Below are 25472 nucleotides of genomic sequence, written 5' to 3'. Positions count from 1 at the left end.
TCTGTTTTTCTAATCCAGAGGGGGCAGAGCCTACATCAAACTAGACCCGCTTTCTTTTCAACAAGCTTAGTTACTGCGTAGGTGGAGATTCTGACCCTCTTCCCTCCTCCTTCCTCATAGTTCTACCCCCACCCTGCTAGACCTGCTACCAGATGTTTCCTCTAAGTCTTCTTCAAACCCAGATCTCTGACTTTCTGGGCTCTATTAACAAATTTCATTTATTTCATCCAGTTGTCTCTAACTGCTTTGCCTAGCTCTGCCACTAAGCAGCAATGTGGCAACCTAGGCAAGTTACTGGGCCTTTCTGGGTCTGCCTTGGCTGTAAAGTGGAAATCATAAAGCCTTCTATAGGGTAGGCAAGAACATCTGTGATAAAGAATTCTAAATGCCTAGCAGGGGCTCACACACAAGAGCATTAATAAAAAGTTCTAAGTTTTACAATTGTCCTATACCTAGATTTGGGTCCCTGAGGAAAACGAAGAGCAAAAACACACAAAACTCATTTTCTGTTTAGCTCATCTGGACTTATAGCAGCTCTCATCTAGTCCCACAGTGTTCTCAAGGCTTACTTACTAACTCACAGGGCTAAAGAGGTGCTTTCGCTAGCAGTCCCCTCCAAGTGGTAGTTTCCCTAAGACCTATCTAAGCTGGCAGGCATTTTCTCTGTGGCAATCTCATTTACTCTGGGAATTAAAGAAATAAAGTTCAAAATCTGGTTTTTAATGTAAAGAGGAGCACTATGTAAGGATAACAGATTATCCTGAGTACTTCTATACAATGTATATATTGATATTTTAAAAAATTTAAAAGTAGCTAACTATCCTTAGGAGAGAACAAGCTTCTATGTGGGTAAGTGCTTTCCACAGAGAAAAATCAGACAAGTATTTTAAAACTCTATTCCATCCAACTCTTCATGTACAGATTAGGGAAATACAGCATTTAGCAAGAAAAGATCTTATTGAACTTGAATAAAGCACTACTTTTACCAACTAGTACACCCTAATGCAGTAATAAGTGCAGACAAGAAAATGTTTCTCTTTCCCATACATGCCAAATTATTTTTATGTCATTTCTACCCTGTCTACTTATCATTACATTTCTTTTTGTTCTTTGTGAAAATTACCTTTCTTTTAAGATGGAAAAAAGTGACCAACTTGGCATGTGTGCTCTATTGGTTAAGTCTTGAAGGAGTAGAAACCCTTTACATTCAACTAACTACTTCAATAACAGCTTCCAGAACCAAATGAATACTTCTATTATCTCAAATTTGACATACAGTATATCACAACAGAATTTAGCCCAGAATTTATACCAAGACTATATACGTTACAAAAAATTATACTTATGTGGCCTACACACAAACACAAGACACACACCCTTTGAAAAGATGCTGGTGACTTGCAATACATAAGTGCTTTTTAAAAAATTAAGCAAAAACAAAACAAAATTAAAAACAAACCCAAGGCCCTAGATTAAAAACCCAGTACCACCCCACTCCCACCCCCGCCAAAAAGAACCTAACAACAAAAAGCATATCATTGTGCTAAATTTTCTATTTATTTCTGGAAAACAAAATTAAAAGTCCACAGTATATACAAGTATTAAATAAGTTTGAGTTGATTAGTCACTTGTCTTATTTAGGAAGGGATAGAACTCTTATTCACTGAAAAAGAGAAACATTAATTATTTTAATTCCAAATCCAGAACTGTTGATGGGGTTTTGTGAACTCTAGAAAAACAATCAACCATGTAGAACTATACAATTAAATGGTCTCTAGTGTTATGTATTTCAAAGGAACAGAAAGGTCATATCTAATGTTACAACCCAACACCTGGGATTCTTATACAAACTCAAAAACACTGTAACTGAATAAAACAAACCATTTGCTTAAATTTCAGGTTAGGGCCATCGACAGAGTTCAGAAAGACTTACTACAGCCAAACAAGACACAATGGCAGCTCAAAACTGTCTATGACCACAAGTTTCAATGTTCAGTAGTGATCTCTGAAGCTAGAAAGAAGGAAAAGTTGGGCTTAAATATGACAGTAGCCTGAACCATGATGACATTGAGGACCAACAATGAAAAACAGACATGGATGTGTTTCTAGCCTAGCAGGTGACCATGCTTCATGGCCACTGGGGAGGATTTGTACCTTCTTTCCTTTAAATCCTCCAGTGGCACGAACCCTAGCAGTTTCTGTGTTCACCTATCTTCTCTTTCAGCAGCAGCAAGTCACTAACAACTAAATCCACAGGGCTCTTCTCTTGCCCATTATCTTGGGGTACAGTATGATAGAACGGTTTTCACTAGTTAGACTAACTTTCAACGTAGCCTTACAGACAATTTCAACAAATTTTCTGAATAGTAGCTGAGGCTAGCCCATCTTAAACATTATTCCAGAGCTAACAGTGAGGTGGATGACAAATACAAGTACAGTTTTGTTTTGTTTTTTGGCAATAATAGGGCTTGAACTCAGGGACATATACTTGCTTAGGCAGGTGCTCTACCATTTTGAGTCATGCCCCTAGCCTTTTTGTCTTTACTTATTTTTTGGACAGGGTCTCAAGTTTTTGTCTGGGACTGGCCTAGATTGCAATCCTCCTACCTATCCCTCCCTCAGAGCTGGAATTATAGGCATGCACCACCAGCCCAGCTTATTTGGAGGGATGGGATCTTGAACCACAGGGCTGGCCTTGAACCACAATCCTCCCAATCTCCTCCTACTGAATAACTGGGATTACAACCACTGAAGCAAGTCTACAATCTTTTAAAGATGTGATTTTTTTCTTTTCTTCTCTGAAAAGTATTATTTTAGGATAAAAGTTTTAGAAGTCAAAGACATCTATCAACAACCATTATTTCATCCAACAGATTTTATTAAATGCATACTTAGTGCAAGGCACTGTTATAAACTCTAGAGTATACTGTATGTGGATACACAGATAAGAAGCCTGACTCTAATGATGCAAACTGATAAGTAAAACATTTAATAGCACCAGATAGTGGTAAATGCTATGAAAGAAAACAAATAAAACAAGCCAGAAGAACAGTCTGAGTATGATTTGGGAGTGAGAAAGCCCCTTCAGAAAAAAAAGCCAGGGAAATTCAGCTGTGGCCTACAGTCACTGAGAGAAAACTGTTCTAGGTAGAGGAATGAATGTTGAGTACTGAGGCACAAATGAGTTTGGCTGGTTCTAGGAACAGAATGTTGTTCAAGGTAGCTAGAACACAGTGGGAATGCGAAGTGGCAGTAGCAAAGGGTGCAGCAGGGTCTTAGATGCCTCAGGAAAAGTTTAGATTTCCTTCCAGGGACGGGAGAAAGCAACTGGAAAGATTTAAGCAAAAAAGGGATTTGTGTTTTTACAAGATAATTCTGGTTTTAGTATGAATAAAGGATTATTGTTACACAAATAGATATTAATAGGTACTTAGTAAATGTAATATGATGATGGAAATATAGGATAGTCAAGAATAACTTATTTGCTATAACTTAAAATTAAATAACAGAATGGCTAAGAGAGTACTAAACCCCATCCCCAACCAAGAGAAAAAGGAAGAAAGGAACACCTAACTTCAAATTTCCACTCTGTAGACTACTTTTTAGAAAAGTATTCAATCCAAATTAAAGAACAGTAGTTCTGAAACCATTCTATATTTTTGAGAGCCCTAAGAAAAGTACGTATTTCTTGCTCAACTTCTACTTTACCACTTGCAAGTCTAACATCAGAAGAACAGTCTCAATCATGGTCCTCTAAAAAAAAGATTTTAATTATAGTAAAGATTCCATAAATTACAGCTACTAAATTGTCATTGCTGTCAGATAATATGAAGAAACTAAAAATTTGCTCCTTTGAAATGTATTTGATAACTCATGATATAAGACTATAAAAAATTGTTTAACCAGCAAAGAGTTTTAAATCTATAAGAAACACTAATGTACAAGTCAATCTTCATAAACTGGTACCAATCTAGTCAATGTAATTTCCCTTTAAGAATTTTCTTGTTTGCTAGTTCAAATTAGTTCAGATACTTGAGGGTTAGAAAATTCTGTTGTCTTTAAGATTCTACAATTCATTTTCTACTAGTTTACAGGACCATTCTTTTTGTATGAACTAATAAGATTTTACTCCACTTTTAAGGATCACAAAATAGAAGCAAACATTATCAACATAAGAAAATATTACACATAACCATACCTCCACTTTAATTCTCTTTGGAGATAATTCATCTCTTTCACCACATTTTGACCTAAAAAGAAAAGGAGAAAGAAAAACTTGAGAAGGTAACATTTCATTCCTAAGGCATCTCAGTCTAAAACCTTCCCCCAAAATATATAACCCTAAAGCCCCTAACATGAAACATAACATACTATTCTGAACATTAAAATAACAAAAAAGATTTTTCATTATTTTCAACTAACATGAGGGGAATATGTAGACACCATTTTACATTTTAAGACCACTAACATAAGAACTCCCACAGAGAAAACACTCAATATATAGTTCATGATTATTGTATAACAAAAAAGAAAAATATCAAAGATGATATCCTTTTATCATCCAGCAGGAACAACTTAAGATAAAATGACAAAAATGGTCATTTAAAATAAATGCTTAAGGTTACATGATAATAAATTGCATTTTGTCTATTAACATTACAGACATACTTGCCCTTGACTCAGAGTCTGTCCACGGGGAATCTATCCCAGCAGTACCAACACACATATAAAATGGCACTCCATCTTACGTACTTAGATACGTAACTATTTAACATGTCATTCTGAAGTATCACTGCCAACGAAACTACAACACGTCAACTCTAAGTTATTCATCAATATAAAAGATGTTAAAATGTTAAAAAGTACATCTTGGAGTCAAGAAAATAAGGTACATGTGATGTTACTTATTATGGCATTATTTCCAATAACAAAAGACTAAAAACTCAAGCATCCATATTTAGAATTATAACAATTGAGTCATGGTCTTTTTACATATTCAATATTCAGCTAATCTCAGATTGCAAACACTTTGCCAAAGGAACCATTTTGTCTCCTCAGAGACTTCAACAAGTTCATGCAGTTAGCGAATGTATAAATATATCTCTAATGGCCATCTAAATCCCATCATCACACGCAAAAGCAAAGTGTGCGTAACAGAAGAGTATCTAAACCATCAGAACGATATTGTACTAGGAAACTGTTTTCCAAAAGAGAGGAAGACAGGAGAATTGAACAAAACAATGAAAATCACTTTGTTAGGAGTAACAAATTCTAATGTGCTATTGAGCAGTATGGCAACTATGGATAATAATTATATATTGTATATTTCAAAAACATAGAGAAAGAATTCTGAATGTTTCTGCCATAAAGAAATGATAAATGTCAGGTGCCAGTGGCTCATGGCTATAATCCCAGCTACTCAAGAGGCAAAGATCAGTAGGATTGTAGTTTGAAATCAGCCCCAAGCAAATAATTCACGTGACCCAATCTCAAAAAAACCCATCACAGAAAAAGGGCTGGTGGAGTGGCTCAAACAGTAATGGTGCCTGCCTAGCAAGCATGAAGACCTGAGTTCAAGCCCCATGCTATAAAAAAAAAAAAATAAATAAATGACAAATGTTTAAGGAGATAGTTGACAGTTTAACCTTAAATGTTAAACTATTTAATACATAAACAAGGTTGAACATTTAACCTTAGTTAACCTTATTTAAGCACAGACAATGTACACATGTGTTGAAATTATTACATGGTACCCTGTTAATATGCACAATTTTTATGGTTTTATGTGCCAGTTAAAAATTAACAATAAAAAGTTGCTTTTAAACAATAATGCTTTTTTGTAGCTAAAATTTTTTATTTATTTATTTTTATTATTGTTGTGTTGGAGGAGCACTGTGACATTTACAAAAGTTCTTACAATATATCATAGTTGAATTTACCCTCTCCATCATTCTCCTTTATTCCCCTTTCCCCCAGTCCGGTAATAGTTTCAACAGGTCTCATTTTTTTCATTTACATACATGTGTACACGATTTTGGCACCATATTCACCCTTCTCAACCCTAGTCCCACATCCTCCCCGCTCCCCACTGGTAACAACTCCTCAGGCATGACCTGTTCTGCCCTCCTGTTCTCCGATTTTGTAAAAAATAAAATGACATTTTTGTTTGTTTAAGATACCTATATGAGGAATTTCTGTGCAATATCTTCATGTACGCATGTATTAGCAACTGCATTATTTAATTTTATAGAACCAACCTCACATGTATGACTTTTCAAAAATGCTCACATTCTATCAATGAATGGTGTTTCAAACTCAACTTCTACAAAGCAATGAAAGTATATTGCCAATTAAAGTGGAACATGGTAATGCACACCACAAACCCAGCTTTCAAGAGGCAGGAAAAAAAGAAAAAAACAAAAAAAGGATCTTGAGTTTGAGGCCAGCCTGGGCAAAGTTAAGGAGACCATATCTCAAAAGAAAATGCAAACCTAATGGCTAAAGACATGACTCAAATGGTAGAGCTCTTGCTTAGTATGAACAAGGCTCTGAGTTCAAACACCACTATCACACACACAAACACACACACAAATTGTGGGTCGGTTAACACTTACTTGGTGGTTCTGTAAGTATATTTATAGGTGACTTCTCGAGAAATCTGCCTAGCCAAGGCAAAAAGTTCATCTCTTCTTGTCAGCAGGGCATTATCCTTCACACACAGCTGAGCAGCTGCTTCATTTACAGTGAGCTGGATAGCCAAAATACCCAAATAAAGACATAAAAGTTATAAGCATTTTTATTTCATTAATATATAAAATGTTTCACTTAATATAAAAACTTCACATCTTTTTATAATGAAAGAAAAGCTGAAACTGCAAAGTACTACAAACCAATATAAAGCTGAATTTGAAAATTACCTGTAGGCATAGCTCAAATGGCAGAGCACCTGCCTAGCAAGCATGAGGTCCAGAGCTCAAACCCCAGTATCTCCACCAAAAAAGAAAGGAAGAAAGAAGGGAGGGAAAGAGGGAAGGAGAGAATCATCTGAAGCCCCAGGAGAATCAAGAGAATTACCTGTCTTGAACCTTGGTGCTAAGTGAGACAGAACAGAATATAAACTTTTGAGATTTCATAACTGTAAACCCATCCCAATTCATAATTAAGTGGGTTGAGAATTTATTTTCACATGGTCCCAGAGTTTTAGTGTCTCCACAGCTGCCTTGTAGAAGCAAAATCAAATAACTTCTACAGGAATCCACTTTCTTCCTGAACTTCTAAACACTCCTATAGTTAAAGTTCCAAGAAATAAGAGTTCAAAGACAGAAATCATAAACTAGTCAAAGAAAGAAGGCATCAAAAGAGAAAACACAAAAAACAAAGAGCAGAAACACTTAGAAGACTTCATCTAAAGCAATATAGGACATTAAAAATATGACTAAAAAGCAACATAGTAAAAATGACCAAGAAAAACTCAGAATCAGAAAGAGAGGAAAGGAGAAAGAAATTGGGGAAGAAACAAGTCTTAGAAAGCAGACAATAAAGACCAGAATAGCCACTAGCTTCGAAACAGAACAAAGAAAGCCAAAAGCCAAATAAATATCTTCAATTAGTAAGAGAAAAATCACGGGCAATATAGAATTTGTCCCCAGTAAATAGTAATTAAGAATGAGGGCAAAATAATGATATTTTCTGGTAGGATAGAGAAGGGCAGAATTTTCCACCAATAGGCCTTCATTAAGAAAATTCTAGCTGGGCACTGGTGGCTCAAGCCCCAAATCCTAGCTACTAAGGAGTCAGAGAGCAAGAGGATCATAGTTCGAAGCCAGCATGGGCAAATAGTTGTCGAATTCTAAATGATTAACTTTAGACAGAAGAAAACTAATCCCAAATGATAAATATGACATATAGAGTGTGTGTTTGTATTGGGAGGGGGGAATGGAAATTAATACAAAATATTACTGATTATAATAAACATAAGTAGACCAAATGCTCCAGGTAAAAGATGAAGAATGTCATGGGAGTCTTTAAAATTCAACCATTGTTATTTAGAAGAGATATACAGAAAACATGGATTTAGAAATGCTGAATGTAAAAGGATGATAAAAAGATGTAACAGGAAATTATTAACAGGGACTTTGTGTATTTATATTAATAGAAATAAAACAATGAATTTTAAAGCAAAATGTATAACTAAAGATTAACAAGATTCTTGCATAATACAAAGAGAAATAGACAACTCTACAATCACAGTAAGAGATTTTAACACACAACTCATTTACTAATACAGCAAGCAGACAAATAAACAATAGTGATAATATAGAAGATTTCAAAACAGTTAATTGGCTTGTTAGAACAGACATATAGAACATTCTACCAGCAACTGCCATAGACACTGTTTCCATATACATAAAAAAACCAAAACATTGGACCATAACTAAAATCTCAACAAATTTTAAAGTGTTGCCATCATGAAAGACATGTTCTCTTGACCACAATGAAATTTGGTTAGAAGTCATTAGAAAAAATAACAAGTGATGAAAATCATGTGTATTTGGTAATGAAGAAACACTTCTAAACAATCCATGGGTCAGAAAAGAATAAATTAAATAATTAGAATTGAAAATTAAAAATAACCTCCTATCAAAACCTTGAAAATAACATTAAATCAATACATAGTGAAAATTTATAGCTATAATTGCTTGAATCAGAAACATAAGAATGGTTGAACATTAATGAACTAAATTAAAGTAGAAAAGAATGCTAAAAATAAACTATAGGAAAGCAGAATACACACACATAGCACAACCAATAATATCACTAAACTAAAAGGTGCTTCCTCAAAATACCACGGATTGGTAAACTCTTTCTGTAAAAGGCCAGAGAGTAAATATTTTAGAATTCACAGGCCAGTCTGTGTTGCAACTACTCAAACTCTGCCATTGTAGCTTAAAGACAAAAACAGACAGTACATAATAGGCGTGCCCTGTGCTGTAATAAAAATTTTACAAAAACAGGAGGTAGGCTAGATTATGTTCATGGATCCTAGTTTGAAGATCTCTGAAAAGAAAAATAAAATGACAAACCCCTGGCAAGGTTGATGGGGAGCGGGGGGAAGGAGATAAATGTTCAGACAATATTAGGTCTTAAAAACTGAACAATTTCAAGCCAATACGTTTGGAAACATGGATGAAATGGACATAGTTTTAGAAAAAATGTGAACTTAAAGTCGATTATCTTAATAGTATTATATTTTTTTAAATCATCCAAAGGCAATTCCCACTATTTCTTTTCAAGTGTTAGATGCTGAAAACTATCCACACTAAGCTAGTTCTGAGAGTCCAAAATAAGTAATTATCATTACTAACGACACATTCTGGTTTATGGGACACCCAGATTCAACATGCCTCTTCTCTCAAAGCTGAAACTGCTGGATTCCTCTGAACATCTGTCTTAACTTCTCAATACTACCATGACTGGCCTAAGCTTGGCATCACTGTTTAGTCTATGGACCTGGGTCCTGATCTTGGTAACCTGTTTGCAGCCAAATTCCTATAGAATTTCAACAGTCTATAATTTACCCATTGACTAGGGTCACCTCTTCCCATTCCCACCTTTGAGTTCTAGAGCTCTTTGGTTGGAAGTTGCAATCTGCTGACAAATATTCTGAAATGCCAAGTAGTCTACCTGTTTATATTTCTACATTATAAGTTCCTACATTCTCCACTGCCTTGCTATTCCCAACTTTTAGTTTAGCTTTTGTCATACATTGGCTTAACATCTGAGGCATACCTTTGGATAGATGAAATATTCTGCCTGCTGGAAATTCTTTCTAGTACTACATCTGGATTTGACCCTTAGAACCTGCCCCTTACCAATGACTGTGGGGTTCTAAGCTTTAGCATGCTCCTGACACTCTCTTCATGGTCTGACTATATCTAGCCAGGTCCTAACACTGATTCTTTAGCTTTAAAACCAAAAGTGTTTAACAATGATTCATTACAGAATTCTTAACTATACAGTATATACTATATTGGAAATAAATATAAAACTTTTTATAAGAAAAAGTTGTATGTAACTGTGAGTTGAAAAAAACTTCTGGTGTAGAAAAATTCCTATTTTTCATCTACTAGTGACCTACATACTGTTCTTTGTTTTGGAAAATTAAAAAAAAAAAAAAACAGTATCCACAGGGTTTCTGTAAAGAAAATTCTTAGAAAAGCAACATCAAGCCAAATGTTTTAAGACTAGCAACATCAAGCCAAATGTTTTAAGACTAAGACATATATTTCCTTATATACTGAGGGTAAAATAGTAACATTCTTTAATCTTAGGAATTTGGAAAAACTAAAAAGTCTTTCCGTGATTTAAATAGTTAAGTGAAAATATGCGAACATTTTCGTAATACCTAAAAGGTACACAGTCTTTGGTCAATTACTAGTATGAAGAAAGCTTCTTGACTCATTAACTTCCATCCTAAACAACATAATTAGACTAGATTCACAAATTTGAGTTACAAGTAACAAGTGGTCTAAGTTAAATTTCAGAAACACAAGCCACATTTTCAAAAGCCCCACTCCACATCTTAGCCTACTGGTCATCATTTTGAGTGTTCCCTTATGAGAAACCTAGGATGGTCTCACTACTTAAATAGCATCTGTACCTATTTATCTAAAGAAGCAAAGAGCGCCTTGCAAAAGCAGGTGTAAAAATAATTCTCTTTGAATTTTTAAAAAATAGGGTAGGAGTTTTTTTCATAGTGATGTTGATTAGATTTATTAAGTCTTTTACTTTGATAAAAATGCAGATTTTTTGACTCAACTTTGTGTTTCATCTGCTATGTTAGAAGAATTAAATGAAAACTAGGTTAAAGAATGAAACTACGATCACCAACATGCTTTGCCTTTTGTTTTCTATTAATACACAGTCATATTTTATCCTTTTAAGTGGATTCCTCTAAGGGTTCACAAGTAATAAAAGAAGCATAAACATATTATCTGAATTATAATGCTAAATGTACCTTCCACATGTACTCATAGGCTTCTGTGAGGCAATTATTACATGGCAATAATGATACATAACTATTACAAGTGATACATCTAAAATAGATCAAGTCTTACTATTATTTAAGTTATTCTTGCTAAATAATTGTCTGATCTGAAGCTCTAGTATTCATATCTAAAATAATTTATTTAAGAAAGACCAGATAGTAAAATTGCTGAAATTAAGATTAATATATAAAAATCAGCCAGTGAGAACCATTAAAAAAACAGAGAAAAAACCTCATTAACAATTATACCTACTTCATATCCTTATTAAATCCAAGAAAATTTAAAATAAATTTAATATAGACATTTAACATACACAATATTTGGCCTACCAAAACATGTACAAAATATATGTGAATAAAATAATGACAGTATCACTCTGGAATATGAGTGATACAAGGAAATACATAAAACTACATTCCCATATAGACAGCCTCATTACTGCAAGTATGTCAATTTTTACCAAATTGGCCTAATCAATAAAGTATTTCTTACCAAAATAACACAAATTATTGAGAAATTTGACAAATTTACCTAAAATTTTATTTGGAAAAGAAATGCGTAAAATGACAAAAAAAAAAAGTTGCTAAACAAGAATAACGAAGGACTTGTCTTTCCAGGTAGCATATTCTCATTATTCTAATGAGACCACACAGAACAAGATCAATAGATATAATTAAACAGAATTAAACTTCCAAATGGTAAAACACTAAAAGGCAAAGGACAAATGATGATCTGGGAAAATATTACAAGAGTCAAAGGCTCAGTATCTGTAAAATATAAAAAGTTCTCACCAATAATTTTTTAAAAAGATAACTACAAGAAGCAAAACAAAGTTGTTGGATTTTTTTTCATTTTGGTTTTTTAATGGTACTAGGTGTTGAACTCAAGGCCTCTAACTTGGCAAGGCAGATCCTCTACTATTTGAGACACACCCCCAGCCCCCCTTTCTTTTCTCTTGCTTTGGTTATTTTTGAGATGGGGTCTTACTTTATGCTTGGGCTGGCCTGGACCATTTTCTTCCTATTTACACTTCCTATGTAGCTGGGATGACAGGAGTTCAACATCATGTCCAGCTTTTACTGCTGAGATTAGGTCTCATGAATATTTTGCCTGGGCTGGCCTCAAACTGGGATTGTCATAATTGGCACCTACTGAGTAACTGGGATAACAGGCTTGAGCCCAAAACAAAGTTTTATGAACATAAAACTGTATGTCTGCTAAGCATATGAAAAGGCACTCATCCTCACTAAGGAAAGTAAATTTGAAAAATGGAATTCTTTCATCTATTAAGACTTGCAAAAATTAAGATATAAAATATACTACTAGCAAGTGTGCGGAGAAACGGACATTTACATACTAATAGTGGAAGCACAAGTTTCCCCAGCTTTTATAGACGGTAATTTAACAGTATATTAAAATGTTAAATCTACATATTCCTTGATCTCATAATTTTATGTTGAAATCCATGCTATAGAAAAAGCATGCACAATTCTGTAAAGGTATAAGTGCGTCATAATGTCCACATACCCCTGAATGTAAAATTTTAAAGCTGGCAACATAAGTGATATCACAAAGTGAACGGTTAAGATAAAAAATGGCCTATGCATACCCATTAATGAATTAGGTAGTGCTATTAGGCAGTGTTTGGCTTGAAAATGTATCTGATAGTATATTTTACTCGTTTTTTAAAAAAGGAATTCAGAAATCAATGTATAAAACATGATCTATATTTGTACATATAAAGATAAGTATTTGAAAGTTTACAGACTCAATAGTTTATATTCTTTTGTAATAACTGAATATTGTCACAGTGAGTACATATTCTTTTGCCTATCAAAGTACATGAAACCTGGGGAGAAAGATCTGATATTGAAATACTGCATTCAACCTGAACATCTTTTCTGAGTATTCCTCTCTTCTAAAAGACACATGGATTTTTAAAAAGCTAGCTCTAAAATAGTCTTTTGCACTTCAGAAAATGTATTTATTTCTAAGCATTTATTGCATACATTAGAATTTGGGGATAAAAGATGAGTAAGACATTATCTCTGCCTTGAGGAAAGTCAAAGTACACTGCAAGGGACAGACCAGGAAACAAGTAAGTATGATAAAGTGATCCAAACTTACTATGAAAGAAGTGTATGACGGGATAAAAATGAAAAAGGATAGATCACATTCTACTTAGAAGAAAAGATAACAGAAAAGACTCAAGATTATGCTTGAGCTGAATTTTAAAGATGATGTGTTGGCCAGATAAACAAAAAGAAAAGGGAGTAACTGCAAAAGTTTATACACACATACACGGGAGGTATATACATAACATAAAACATATATATATATATAATTTTCTATATATGAAAACAAACATATACATACTTAAGCAGAGTATATTTAGGTAAGAGTGCTGTAAAGATAAAGTAGGGAGAATTTTTAATGCCAAATATCAAACCAAAATAATATTCAAGGTTGTAATAATTCTTCCACCATTTAATAATTTTGTTTTCCATGAAAATAGAAATTGGTCTTAAGTTCTAGTTATTTTACAAAAATTTTTTCTTCAAACAGTCTTCAAGAATGTTTTTTTAAAATATTTCTTAACAAATGGCCTTATAAAGGGCAAGAGTTTATGCTTTCACTGCTTAACTTCTGACATTCTTCTAAATCACTTTATACTATAGTTTCAAAGTTCAAACATTTCTGAGTTCAACACAAAATATCCCTAGCACAATAAAGACTCTTTTCATAAGTGTTATTGCTAACACTTAAATGTTTTTAATACTGCTTTCAGGAAGTGCATCTCCTTTCCTGCAAGCCATTATCAAACTTTCCTTTGAATAGCAGCATATCATATATACACAGAAAGAAAAACATTCTTACCTCATGAAGTGTGAGATGTTTCCCATCCTTTCTCTTTGAGTCAAATCTACCATATATTGCACTGTATTTTCGAATTTCTTCCTCTTTGTGTGGATCATCATCACTCATCTCAAAGATATGACCAATCATTTTGGCCAACTTCTTGTTGGTTTTTAGCAGCTCTTTGACTTCGCTCAAGTCACTTTTTGGCAGTGAGGGGGCCATTCTCTCCACACACTCAGCAACAGAGAGTGCAGCAGCAGCATCCAGTGCCTCACTGCTTTCTTTTGGGGAAGCTGGGGAGCCAAGGTCTGCTGGGGAAAGACTGTGCTCACTCTCAGTAGCATGGTGTCCTTGCCAGAGTCTGGACTCACTGACACTTTGCATTGCTAAGCTCCCTACCATATCTGATTTCCCCTGTCCCAAGCTCTGCACACAAGTGGTGGCAGCACATTTGGGGATTTTTAAGTGAGGTTCCCGGGCATTACTACTCCTTTCATAGCTACTGCAGGATATTCCCAGCCATGTTGGTGATCCCTCTGGTAATTTATAGATAGGTATGCTGCTGACAGGAAGGGAAGTCAGTGGCTGATTGAAAAGACCAGGGTTTGTAACCCAGTCTCTCAAAGCCTTCTGCAGCCTTCTAACATGAAGTGGCTTACTAGCCATGCCCACGAGTGCCATGATTTCCAAAAATTCCTCTTCTCCAGCTTCACAAAGTTGCTGAACATCATCACCACCTTGTTGGATAAAAGCATCAAAATAAGAAAGTAGATTGGCTTTTTGCAATATCCTATATAGCTGTAACTCCCCCAGGGTCCTGGGTAAGGCCGCAGCCATTACTGTGGATGAGTTTAACCTACAAAAAGAAAAAGAGGAAAAAAACTCATCAGGCTTACTTCAAACTTCTTAAACTTAATAGGTTAGACACTTTAGGATCCAGGAATATAGGAAGAACAATAACAAGGGTCATGCTGGGTGCCTGTTGCTCATGCCTGTAATCCTAGCCACTTTTGAAGGACTATGGTTTGAGGCCATTTGCTACTGGGTAAATCGTTCAAAATATCGTCCCATCTCCAAAATAACCAAAGCAAAAATGGACTGGAGACATGGCTCAAGTGGTAGAGTGCTTACTTTGCAAGTGCAAAGCCTTGATTTCAAACCCCAGTTCCACAACATAAACACACACACACACACACACACACACACACAAAACGTCATTTGCACAGCAACTGTTAAGGAAGCATCCTCCCTTTGCACCTACATTATCTCATTTTATACTTCTAACCACCCTAAAAGTCTGTAACTAAAGTGACCTATTTTCCTAAAGGAGAATAACTAGTAAGCAGGAGACCGGGGACTCAAACTAAGGCCCAAGGGCTTTTCATCCCATGGTTTCAATTATACACTTTTCTGCTTCCATGGTGTAGACACAGTAATGGAGTGGAGATAATCAAAAGTAGCAGAAGGTAGAAGTCAGTATGCTAGCATTCATGATACAATTATTTTATGTCAGGCAATATGATAAGCACTTTATGTTACATTATGTCTACTCCCCACAATAGCCCCAGTGAGAAAGGTATAGTTATTGCCATTTTATAAAGAAAAATTTGCAAGATTAATCTAACAGGTGAAAATAGATTTCAGGGTGAATTGGAAGAAAGAAAAATAGAAGTTGGTATATTTAGGAACCAAATAAAAAACAGGCAAAAAAATTCAAACAAGTGACAATACTTAATACTTTCTATGGTTTCAGGAAGAGAAGAGTTATATGTAACTATGGGATTGCATCTCTAAGAGACTAAAATTATGATGGGCACTGGGGATACACAAGTCAGGATAATGGGATTCTCTTTTAAAGGGATGGCTCCTAAAATAGCATAGGTTAAAATGTTTACACAGAACTGCCCTACATGCAAAAGAACAGACTGGAATCTAAGTATGTATCAGGGACTGAGGTGCAGGATGAAATCCAGAGGGTGGGCAAGCCCTTCAGAGTAGCAGCAGATAACACAAGGTAGATCCATGGAAGAAACATATTTTTAGAGTCTAAGAAAGACAGAGAAGCCTGTTTTAGAAACAACTGAACAAGATCCACAAAGTACTTCTTGACCTCTCAATGGTCTTTGAAAGTTGTTCACAGTTGCCTGGAGACCTCCCACATACAAAGAAAAGTTGGCCAAATTCTTCCATTTAAGAGAAACAAACTTCTTGTAATCAATGCACTCTTAGGATTAAAAGGAACTTGTAGCTCTCTATTGAGAAAATTATAAAAGGCTGAAAAAATACATGTATCAGAGGAAAATGGAGGCCGATTCTCAACTCAGATGGTATGGAGCAATACTTAACTGGGAGATGATGCAAGCAGAGGAATATTAGGAATACCTCTGAAAGTCAGAAAGTCACCAAACATGGGACTTGTTTTCAAACATCACGAGCTAGAATGTTACACAAAATTCTAGTCTTAGTCACTCCAACCAAGGAAAACGTGTCTCACTATCACTGTAAAGACTAATTACCGGGAAGCCCATCTCCTGGAACTTCTGTTATCATCTATAATCTGTCTTGATCAACTAGTGACATTCTCAAACTTCATGGCTCTTTATTTGCATGGGGCTAGTGTGGACATGGTCTGAACTTTCTGACAGAAACAAAATAGATTTAATTAGTGTCCAGTAGTTTCTACTAACACTCAGGATATCACCTAGAGTGCTTCTGAAAAAGTTTCCCAAGTACCTGAGCTATATCTCAGGAGATTCCTGGGATTTGATTAATGGGGAAAACTGTCCAAGAAGATCCCAATCCCTATTTAGTATATCCTCCAAGTAATGCAAATTCTACCAGTTCTGTAATCATCTAGATTCTTCAGGTCCACCTTCAAGTTCATACCACCTCAATCTTCTAGATGAAAATATTCTTCTACCTTCCAAATCACCTAAAAAGGACCTCCTTGTCCTCCCAATCCAGGCATAGTCTATTATCTAGTTGAACACTAGCCCCCAAAACACAGTCCTTGGGAGTTATAGATCCAAGTTTAAGTTCCTATTAAACTACAGTATACCAAATAGAAGGCCTTCTAGGGAAGTCTGAGGTAGAAGAAAGGAAACTTACTTTCTCATCATACACCTAATACAGTTGTCCACATGCTTTTAACTAGAGTATAGGAAAATACACACACATAAAAATATACAGGTATGTACACATCTTTTTCATAAGAATACTATAACTTTGCAAAGTTTATGGAGTCATCAATCAATTCACTATACTTGCTCTCTAGATTATGGAATAAAGAAAATAATACAGCACAAAATCTAGAATAGACTTTTTTACTTATTTTATGAGTAATAAGGAAAAAAGAACACGTTAGACAAATATAAGAGAAACTTAAGAAAAGGAAAACTAAAAGATCCTAACTTAGATTTTTGTCTTCTGAGATAAAACAATGATTCTACAAAATACAATTTTCAAGTTTTACCTTTTTCCTCTTTACCCAGAAAAGAAGGAAACCCACCTAGTTCCTAAGAGAAAGCCCTCGTGCACTGGTAAGTAGTTACGAATATAGTATCTCCATAAGGAATGGCAGGACTAAGTGTACATTTGCAAAGTCAACATAACATATGAAAGACGAAAAAGTAAACTATTCACAGTCCCAGGAGGCTTTGTAAGGGCCCACACTCACTGCTGGGAAAGGAGTTTTCTCCCTGATTTTGTGTTACAATGATGTTTCAGTTTCCTTCCAAAACCTACTGTGAAAATTTAAACACCCACTACATCATGCATTGATTCAATATAACAGAAAACTTTTATGAGACTTTGTTTCCACAAAATCTGTAACCATTCATGCTTCAACATGAAAGTCAAATAAGTCAAAAGCAAGTTTCTACTTGCATCTTTCAGATCTGAAGTAAATACAAAATGGGATCTAACATAATACTATATACAGGTAACTTACAGAATCCTAAAACTACTCAGCTGAAAATTAGTGGTACCTGGCTTTTCCAAGATACCCTGCAGCACCATGCGTGGTCTGACCTTTTAATGAATTCCACAGTTTAGAGAAACTAGTTACTCATTCTTGTGTTTAAAAGATAACCTGAGGCCTTGCTGCTCCTGTACAGTGAACCTCTATTTATATCAGCTTAAATGTTCCTCACCCTAGGCAGTCAAATAAAAAGAATCACAGTATTAAGAAGCAGAATTTTAAAAAAACAGACTCGTTTAAGGTCACTTGTTGAAAACTTTAAAAAACATACCTTACTTTGGCTCCTAAGAGGGTAGCATCAATTGTTTCCCAAATTCAAAGTATTAAAAGTAAAATAAGGAACTGTCTGCTCCAGAAAATTTTACCAGCCAAGTCCTGCTTTGCTGTGGGAAACAAAATTTTCCTGACACTCTCCAAGCTGGGATGTGAAGATTTAGGGTAATATAGAGGCCTTTTACAAGTCTCTAGGGAAAAGAAGAATCATTCCTTCAAACCTACCTCAATACAGCCCCATCACTGTATCAAAAATCTCAAATAACTGAGTTATGCCTGGGAATATCTCTCAGTCTCTCTGTAGTATGTCATCACTCCTTAAAATACTCTTCATTTGACTTCGCTAATGACATATTATTTTGTTTTCTCTTCCTTTCCTTACTATATTCTAAGTACAAGAATTCCCTCAATTTTTGTTGTTTTGGGGGGGGGTGTTCGTTCAGGGGAGGGAAGATCTCATTATGTTGCCCAGACTGGTCTCAAGCGATCCTCCCGTCTCGTCTCCCCAGTGCTGGGATTACAGGTGTGAGCCATCAGACCCAGCTTCCAGGGTTTTATACTACATTTCTTTTCTTCTCTCTGTCGATATTATCCCGTGATGATCTCTCTTCCAAACACAAGCATCAATTATCATTACAGGAGTGACCTCCAAATCTGTATCTGTAGCTTTGACCAGTTATTCATGGGCCAGGGTCTATAGAGGTACTGCAAAGTGTTCCCAACTACAAATGTGTACCAAGCTCTACTCACTAAGTGAAAAATATGCCTCTCACATGTCTACTTTACAAAGGAAAGTAAATAAACACTTTCATGATTTAATAAAGTACAAACTAATTTAGAAGTGTAATTAAAAGCCAGGTGCGGTATCACATACTTGTGATCCCCCAGCTACTCAGAAGGATCACAGCTCAGGCAAAAAGTCAGTGAAACTCCCATCTCAACCAACAAGCTGGATGTGGTAGTAGAAATCTATAATCAGAGCTACTAGGAGGCACAGGCACCTATAATAACAGCTACTAAGAGGAAGAAGTAGGAGGATGACAGTCCAAGGAAGGCCTTGGCAAAAATGTGAGACCTTATCCAAAAGGTAGCCTGAAGCAAAAAGGGCTGGGGATGGGAGACATGGCTCAAGTAGTAGAGTGTCTGCCTAGCAAGCATAAAGCCCTAAGTTCAAACCCTGATACTACCAAAAAATCCAAAAAGTGTAATTGAAATTGTTGTTTTGAGAGTATTATATGTATTCTTAATGAATAATGCTAAAAGTAAAATTATGAGCGTTTGCAGTTTATTTAAAAAGTGATCATGCCTGCAAAGTTTGAGAACCATCAACTCATATCATTCTTAGGAACTGTAATTTGGATTCCACCTGAAGACTGTCAAAACCTGAAGTGTGATACATTCACAAGCAAGTACACTTTCTTATCTTCCAGAGTCCCAAATCTACTCTTTGCCACTCTCTCAGTGTTTTAGTTTCACCACTACGTTTCCTAATTCCCGGGATTAATAAAAGTGTGGATTCCATCTGTTTTCTCCTTTTCAATCCTTAGATCTACATGTTCTTGGGCCACACTTTCACTATTTTTCTTTCTACCTCAAAAGCAGCTGGTTTTCATTGCTTCCTGTCCCAACTTTGAAAATATCTTCCTCACCTTCAATATATCCCATAGTGCAATGCCAACTTTTGTCTAAAGGACAGGTGTGGCTCTTCCCTCACCTGCACAAATTTTCCCACTGCTTAGAAAAAGCAATCCAAAGTACTCATATAGGCATCCCAGACCCCAGTCTACTTTCAACCCTTCTTTCAGTTCCTTAGTAGGCCCCTAACCTGCAAAACAGACTTACAAGGCATTCCTCAAATGTTCTTTCCACTTCCCTGTCCCATGTGACATACCCTCCCTCCCTCCAACTTCCGCAGCCTTTTCCATAAAGCCTTTCACACATACCCTGGCTATGGATGTCCTCTTCCTTTTCTGAACCCCACAATTCTTTCCTTCCCTTTCTCCTCCTTCCCCATTTTTTTTCACTTATTCTAATATGCCAGGCACTGAACCACTTCTAGAGATACTGAGGAAAGATGGTCCTTTATAAAGAATCTGTTAAGAGGAAGGAGACAAAGGAGAAGCAGACACTTAAACACATGATAAATGCTACCAAAAGTGTTATACATAAGGAGCCACAGAAAAAGAGTTCATTTAATCTTGCTCTGTTAGAGTACAAACACCTTGATGATTAGAATCAGGTCTCCATAATCTTGTATTCATCTTTCTTCCTAGCAAAATGTTCTGGGTAGAATAACATCTACAGACATGCTGTTTAATGAAACCCAATGCTTGAGTCAGAATCTGTTAGCAGCCTCCTTTCCTATTTCAAAAGGGACACCGTCTGAGTAAATTGGTGTCCCAATGAATAGCCAATCTAATGACTGCACATTCTCTTGCATACTGTTAGTTTACCTACAATCCTTTTATTCTCTCATCTTCAATACTTTCTCTTTCTTAGACCACTATATGGTAGACTTCCAGAACACAGCTATTTCCCCAAGAGATCAAGGGATATGCTCCCAAATATAGGAACTACACGTGGTTACAGTTAGAAAATACAAAAGCAGAACCTTTAAGAATTCCACTTCAATCATAAGAGATTCTAGGTCTTTTTCATCTGTTCCTAAAAATTAAATGCAATATAAGTCAATCACAAATAACAAATATCTATCTTATAAATGTCTATCATATTCAAATGAATTCATAATCTCTATTCTTAGATACTTTCCTTCTAGATTATAGGAATCATTGCTTCAGACACATTTAGCATGTATGTGTGTGTGTGTGTGTGTGTGTGTGTGTGTGTACACTTTTATGAAGTCTATGACATCCCAACGAAAAGATCCTTCAATGAGTGGGGAAAACCAAGAGTAAAATCCCAGTCAGTCCTCATTTATTTATGTAGATGACTTCCCCCAACACAGCCTGAAATTTTTACTTTAAAATTATCTGAGCTAACAGCACCCCCTTACAGACTTACAAAAGAAGTGTGAAAAATCTTGGTTAAGATCTCATGAGTCACTTACAGATTAAGGTGAATTAGTTCCACCAGACTGTTTTTCTCTTAACACCTAGATGAGATCTGCTGCACAAAAGGGAATGAAAGGCTGAGATGGAAAATGCGGACAAAGGAAATTGCAATTTGAAGACAGAGACTGTGCATAAAGCTTCTGAAGTACTACCAAGTTTAGGTGAGTGTAACTTGCTTGAATGTACAGAGACCTGGCAAAAGAGTGTACTGGGTACACAAAAGGTTTAAATTGGAAATGTTTATAAAAAGTCAGAATTGGCTTAGCAAAAGATGAGACACTAAGGAAACCCAGGCTTCTCACTTCTAGTTCTAGAACCCAGAACTCAAACTGAAATGATTAAAAATAGTTTGATTATATTTCATGAGTTACTTAAGGTTACAGAGTTGGCCTAGATAAATTCCTCTGTATTTTCAAGTTCCAAAAGACTTACCTAGGCAAACTTATTAGGAAGCACACTTGGGTTTGTTTTTGTTTAGGGCCTGCAGCATGCTACTCACATGCTCTGCTATAGAGCTACACCCCCAGACCCACTGTGATATATCTTAGTGAAGACAATTTTGGGTCTTAATATCCTTTGTGGCTATGAATTAAACATATAGCTTCTAATGAATTAATGGTAGTTTGGGAAACTTAAAATGTTCTATTTATTCTTTTCCAAATTCTCAATAAAGCTGGAAAAAAATTTTAGAGATCCTCTTAAAATTTAGTCAAAGTACTCAATGGGTAAATTTAAATGCGTTTCTCAAAATTAGAAAAAATCAGATTCATTAGGTAATTAAACAATAACTATGCTTAGTTTAATTAATACCAATACACAAATACTGGCATTTCATGTAATCAACCAAAAGTCAAGTCATTCAAGAAGCAAAGAGCAGTCTGAGGACAGAGTATGTAGGCAATACATAAAAATTTTATCACCTTTTCAAAAGTTTTTCTGTAAAAATTAACATACCATGCAAATTAATATGTAATACCCCTAAATAAATGTATTGAGAAATGACAAACTATTTGAAAGCATCATGGTATGTTTTTGCTGTGAGAATTCTCACAACATGAGGATTAATACTTTTTTCTCAGAATCAACTTTTAAAATTTCCTACATATTTCATTATTAAGTTTAAGGGAACAACTCAAACTACTGTACAAGTTATTGAACATGTCAGATCAAAAAGGAAATTTGCATTAAGTATAGTAACTATACTATTCTTCCTTCTACTACTCAAAAGAATGAACGTAGCTAAGATAAAAACAGATCCAAAACAAAGGAGCTAGCAACCTTATATTATGCTCAAGTGGGTATTCTTTACTCTGTAATACATTTAATAATTCTCTAGAAACTGCACAGTCAAGATGATTATACATTAGCATGATCTTAAACTGTTTGTAAAATGGTCATGTCCATGGAAGTAACACAAACATATGACAAGTTTTGTGGTACCCAAAACGTCATAATTAAAGGTAAATTTTATAGAACTTTCATTTCTAAAAATGCACATGAATACCACACCACCACCAAGACAAAACAAACAAAAAAACATGCTTACTACAAGCTTATTATAATGGAATAGATGAGTTCTAAGTCTTAGGACAGAGTTTAAGTCAACAGCACAAAAACCTGATATACTTGTATTTCTATCCAACCATCTTTCACTTTAAAACCTAAAGTTCATGTAACAAATTCTTTAAAGATCTCCCCCACTTTATAAATTCTTTTTTTTCCAAAGCACCCACAATGCAAATCTCCAAAACGTTTAATAATAAACCCATATGTTCTTAAAGTATGACTAAAAGAAAATATCTAATGATTTGATTCTCTAAATAACAAAGTTAATAAAAATCTATTAACTTTCCTATAGGGCAGCAGATGTTATTTACTAATCACAAAAAATGGAAAAATGTTTGTTTAGCTAAGATTATGCAACTATATTAATTTTGAAATAAAAAATACTTACTAGCTATATCAACTTATTAAGACATATAAGTTCACTAAATTTCCTTCTATCCGCTACAGTAGCTGCTAAGAGTTTTTGTCATCTGAATTACATCTACAATTAACAGACAGAGTAAAATTAAAATCTACAGTGTCTCAATGTTTTTATTAGTTATTGATACAATCACCTAACAGGAAACCAGCAGAGCCAGAAAAAAATCAAAACATTTCCTACACTGGTATGGCATGTTAGCTTTAGTGACAGATGCTTAAAAAAAAAAAAAAAATTAAAGCAAGACCAAAAATCCAAAGGTTTCTTGAAATTATTTTCTTTCAAGACCTTAAATGCTCCAGTATCTACATACAAAACATGTAGACATGGGACAAGGAAGGCTGATCTAGAAAGCCATCTACAAATTCTCAACAATATCCTTTGCATGTTAATACCTTTCAGGACAAAATAATCTTTTAAGCCTAAGCACAGAACAGTGTTAAATGGCCTGAGTGATAGCAATGTAGAGGGGGAAAGGACACCGCTGAATCTCAGAGCCACTTTTACTGGCATGTAGTCTGTATCAGAAAGCTTCCAGGTCCTCAGGAAGACAGCCTCCACCCAAAACAGAGAATGCAAATCCAATTCATCCTCGCTCCTGTATTTCTTCATAAACCCGCAGATACAACAGAAACGTCGTAATTGGATTTTATACAAAGAAGAAAAATTTCAAAAGGTTGAAGTCTAAGAAGGTAATCCACTGCATGTACACTTCTCCAACAAAACAGCTAAGCAATTCGCATGTGACTATTTTAAATTCGGTTCCGTTCCTATGCAATCTAGTATTATCTATTAAAACTGCCAAAATATTTTTAAACTACATGTGAAAATTTCCCTGAGCTTCTCATCTTTGCACGCCTTTATAGAGTTGGGAGACACGTTACTGGCAAACCAACTGGTAGTGACAAGAAGTTACTCCAAACCAGCTTTTCCCGATGAAAACGTAAACTAACGGTCACCCAGAAAATTTCCAAGCCCCTGGAATCTCAAGAGGGCGAGGGATAAGCACATGCAAACCGACGATTCCTGTATATCACCTGCTGCAAAACTTGGTGTGCAAAATCTAAAATGAATATTCCAAGTCTCCTTTACCCCCAAGATCCTGGAACATTTAGACCTCCCAGAGATGTGGCTTCCCACCTAATGAACCCCAAGATTTGACAGCACTTCATTGCTTCCCCTTGACACAGCTGCACCTCTGCATCCAAGGCTGCAATGCCCCACATGTGTCGGCACATTCCTCACTCGGCCTAAGAGGCACAAAGAGGCTCCAGCTTCCTGGCACCTCGCAGCCAAGTTTCTGAAAGCCGCTTCCAGGCAAAACTCTCCTTCCGCTTTGCACATGGAAACTACATTCGGAAGGGGGGATGCCCAGGAAGAAAATCAAGATGCTAAGTGCAGCACTTTTGCAAAGTAAACAGACAAAACAGACTCTGCCCCCAGCGAAGGTGGCTCCAAACTCTGCGGCCGGCTTGCGCCCCCCCTCACAGCTCCCGCGCCGACCCCGGCCCGTTAGGACAGGGCACACGGCTGCCGCGCTGTCCCCGCGGAGGGGCCGCGCTCCCCAGCCGGGACCCCCGCTGCTCCCCTGGCCGCCCTCTCCTTCCGCCGGGGCCCGCTCCTCAGGACGCCGCCCCCACGCGGCCCCCGCCAAGTTCGCTCGCGGCCGCACCCGGCGACCCCGGCGCTGCGGTCGTCGGCTTGGGTACGTACTCGGCCGGCGGCTGCAGCGGTCTCGGCGCGCGCTCCCCGAGGATTGCTCAGCCCCAACTCCGAAGTGACGGCCCCCCTCTCTCCCGGCTCAGGCGGCTGCGGCGGCCGGGACGCCCCCGCTCCCATGGAGGGGGGGAGGGGGAAGGGAAGGCAGTGGGCGCGCTCTCCCGGCTCCGCTCCCGGGCCTGGGCCCGCGGCTGCTTCCCGCCTGCCCGCCCCGACGGCGCTCGCTCGGCCGCGGCGGCGGAGGAGGAGGCGGCGGCTGCGGCTGTTCCCGGCTCGAGTGCGCGGGCGGCGGCGGCGGCGGCGGCGGCGGCACCTCCCCCGCCGCGCCCTCCGCCTCCCCCGCCCTCCCCGCGCCTCTGCGCCCTCCGCCTCCGCCGCCTCCACCCCCCGCGCGCTGTCACATTGGGAGATTCCGCTCTTGCTACATTCGCCGCTCCGGCTCCCGCCCACGCGCGGCCGAGTGACGCAGATCCCGGCGTGGGCCGCCGCGGGGCGGGGGCGGGGGCGGTGGCCGCCCGGACAGGGCCTCGGCCTCTTCC

General features: G+C 36.9%; 1 protein-coding gene across 2 annotated transcripts in view; it reads right to left on the bottom strand.

Moving 5' to 3' along the window:
• The window catches only part of Nab1 (NGFI-A binding protein 1), a 37990-nt gene extending 12823 nt beyond the window's left edge, over positions 1-25167 (bottom strand). Inside the window, exons 1-4 of one of the 2 annotated variants that reach the window (XM_074071288.1) lie at positions 24928-25167; positions 13926-14763; positions 6615-6748; positions 4199-4250 (exon numbers count right to left, since the gene is read on the bottom strand). In XM_074071288.1, the coding sequence (XP_073927389.1) occupies positions 4199-4250; positions 6615-6748; positions 13926-14744 (1005 nt within the window). In that variant the 5' untranslated portion in view covers positions 14745-14763; positions 24928-25167. The remainder of the gene's footprint in view (positions 1-4198; positions 4251-6614; positions 6749-13925; positions 14764-24927) is intronic. The other variant, XM_020176420.2, reaches the window with a different exon arrangement.
• Between the last annotated feature and the right edge of the window lie 305 nt (positions 25168-25472).

Source organism: Castor canadensis, chromosome 4 (assembly GCF_047511655.1).
Source record: "Castor canadensis chromosome 4, mCasCan1.hap1v2, whole genome shotgun sequence".
In the NCBI taxonomy this organism is placed as follows: domain Eukaryota; kingdom Metazoa; phylum Chordata; class Mammalia; order Rodentia; family Castoridae; genus Castor; species Castor canadensis.
The sequence above is the reverse complement of the archived record's forward strand: the minus strand, read 5'-3'. Positions and strand labels throughout refer to the sequence as shown.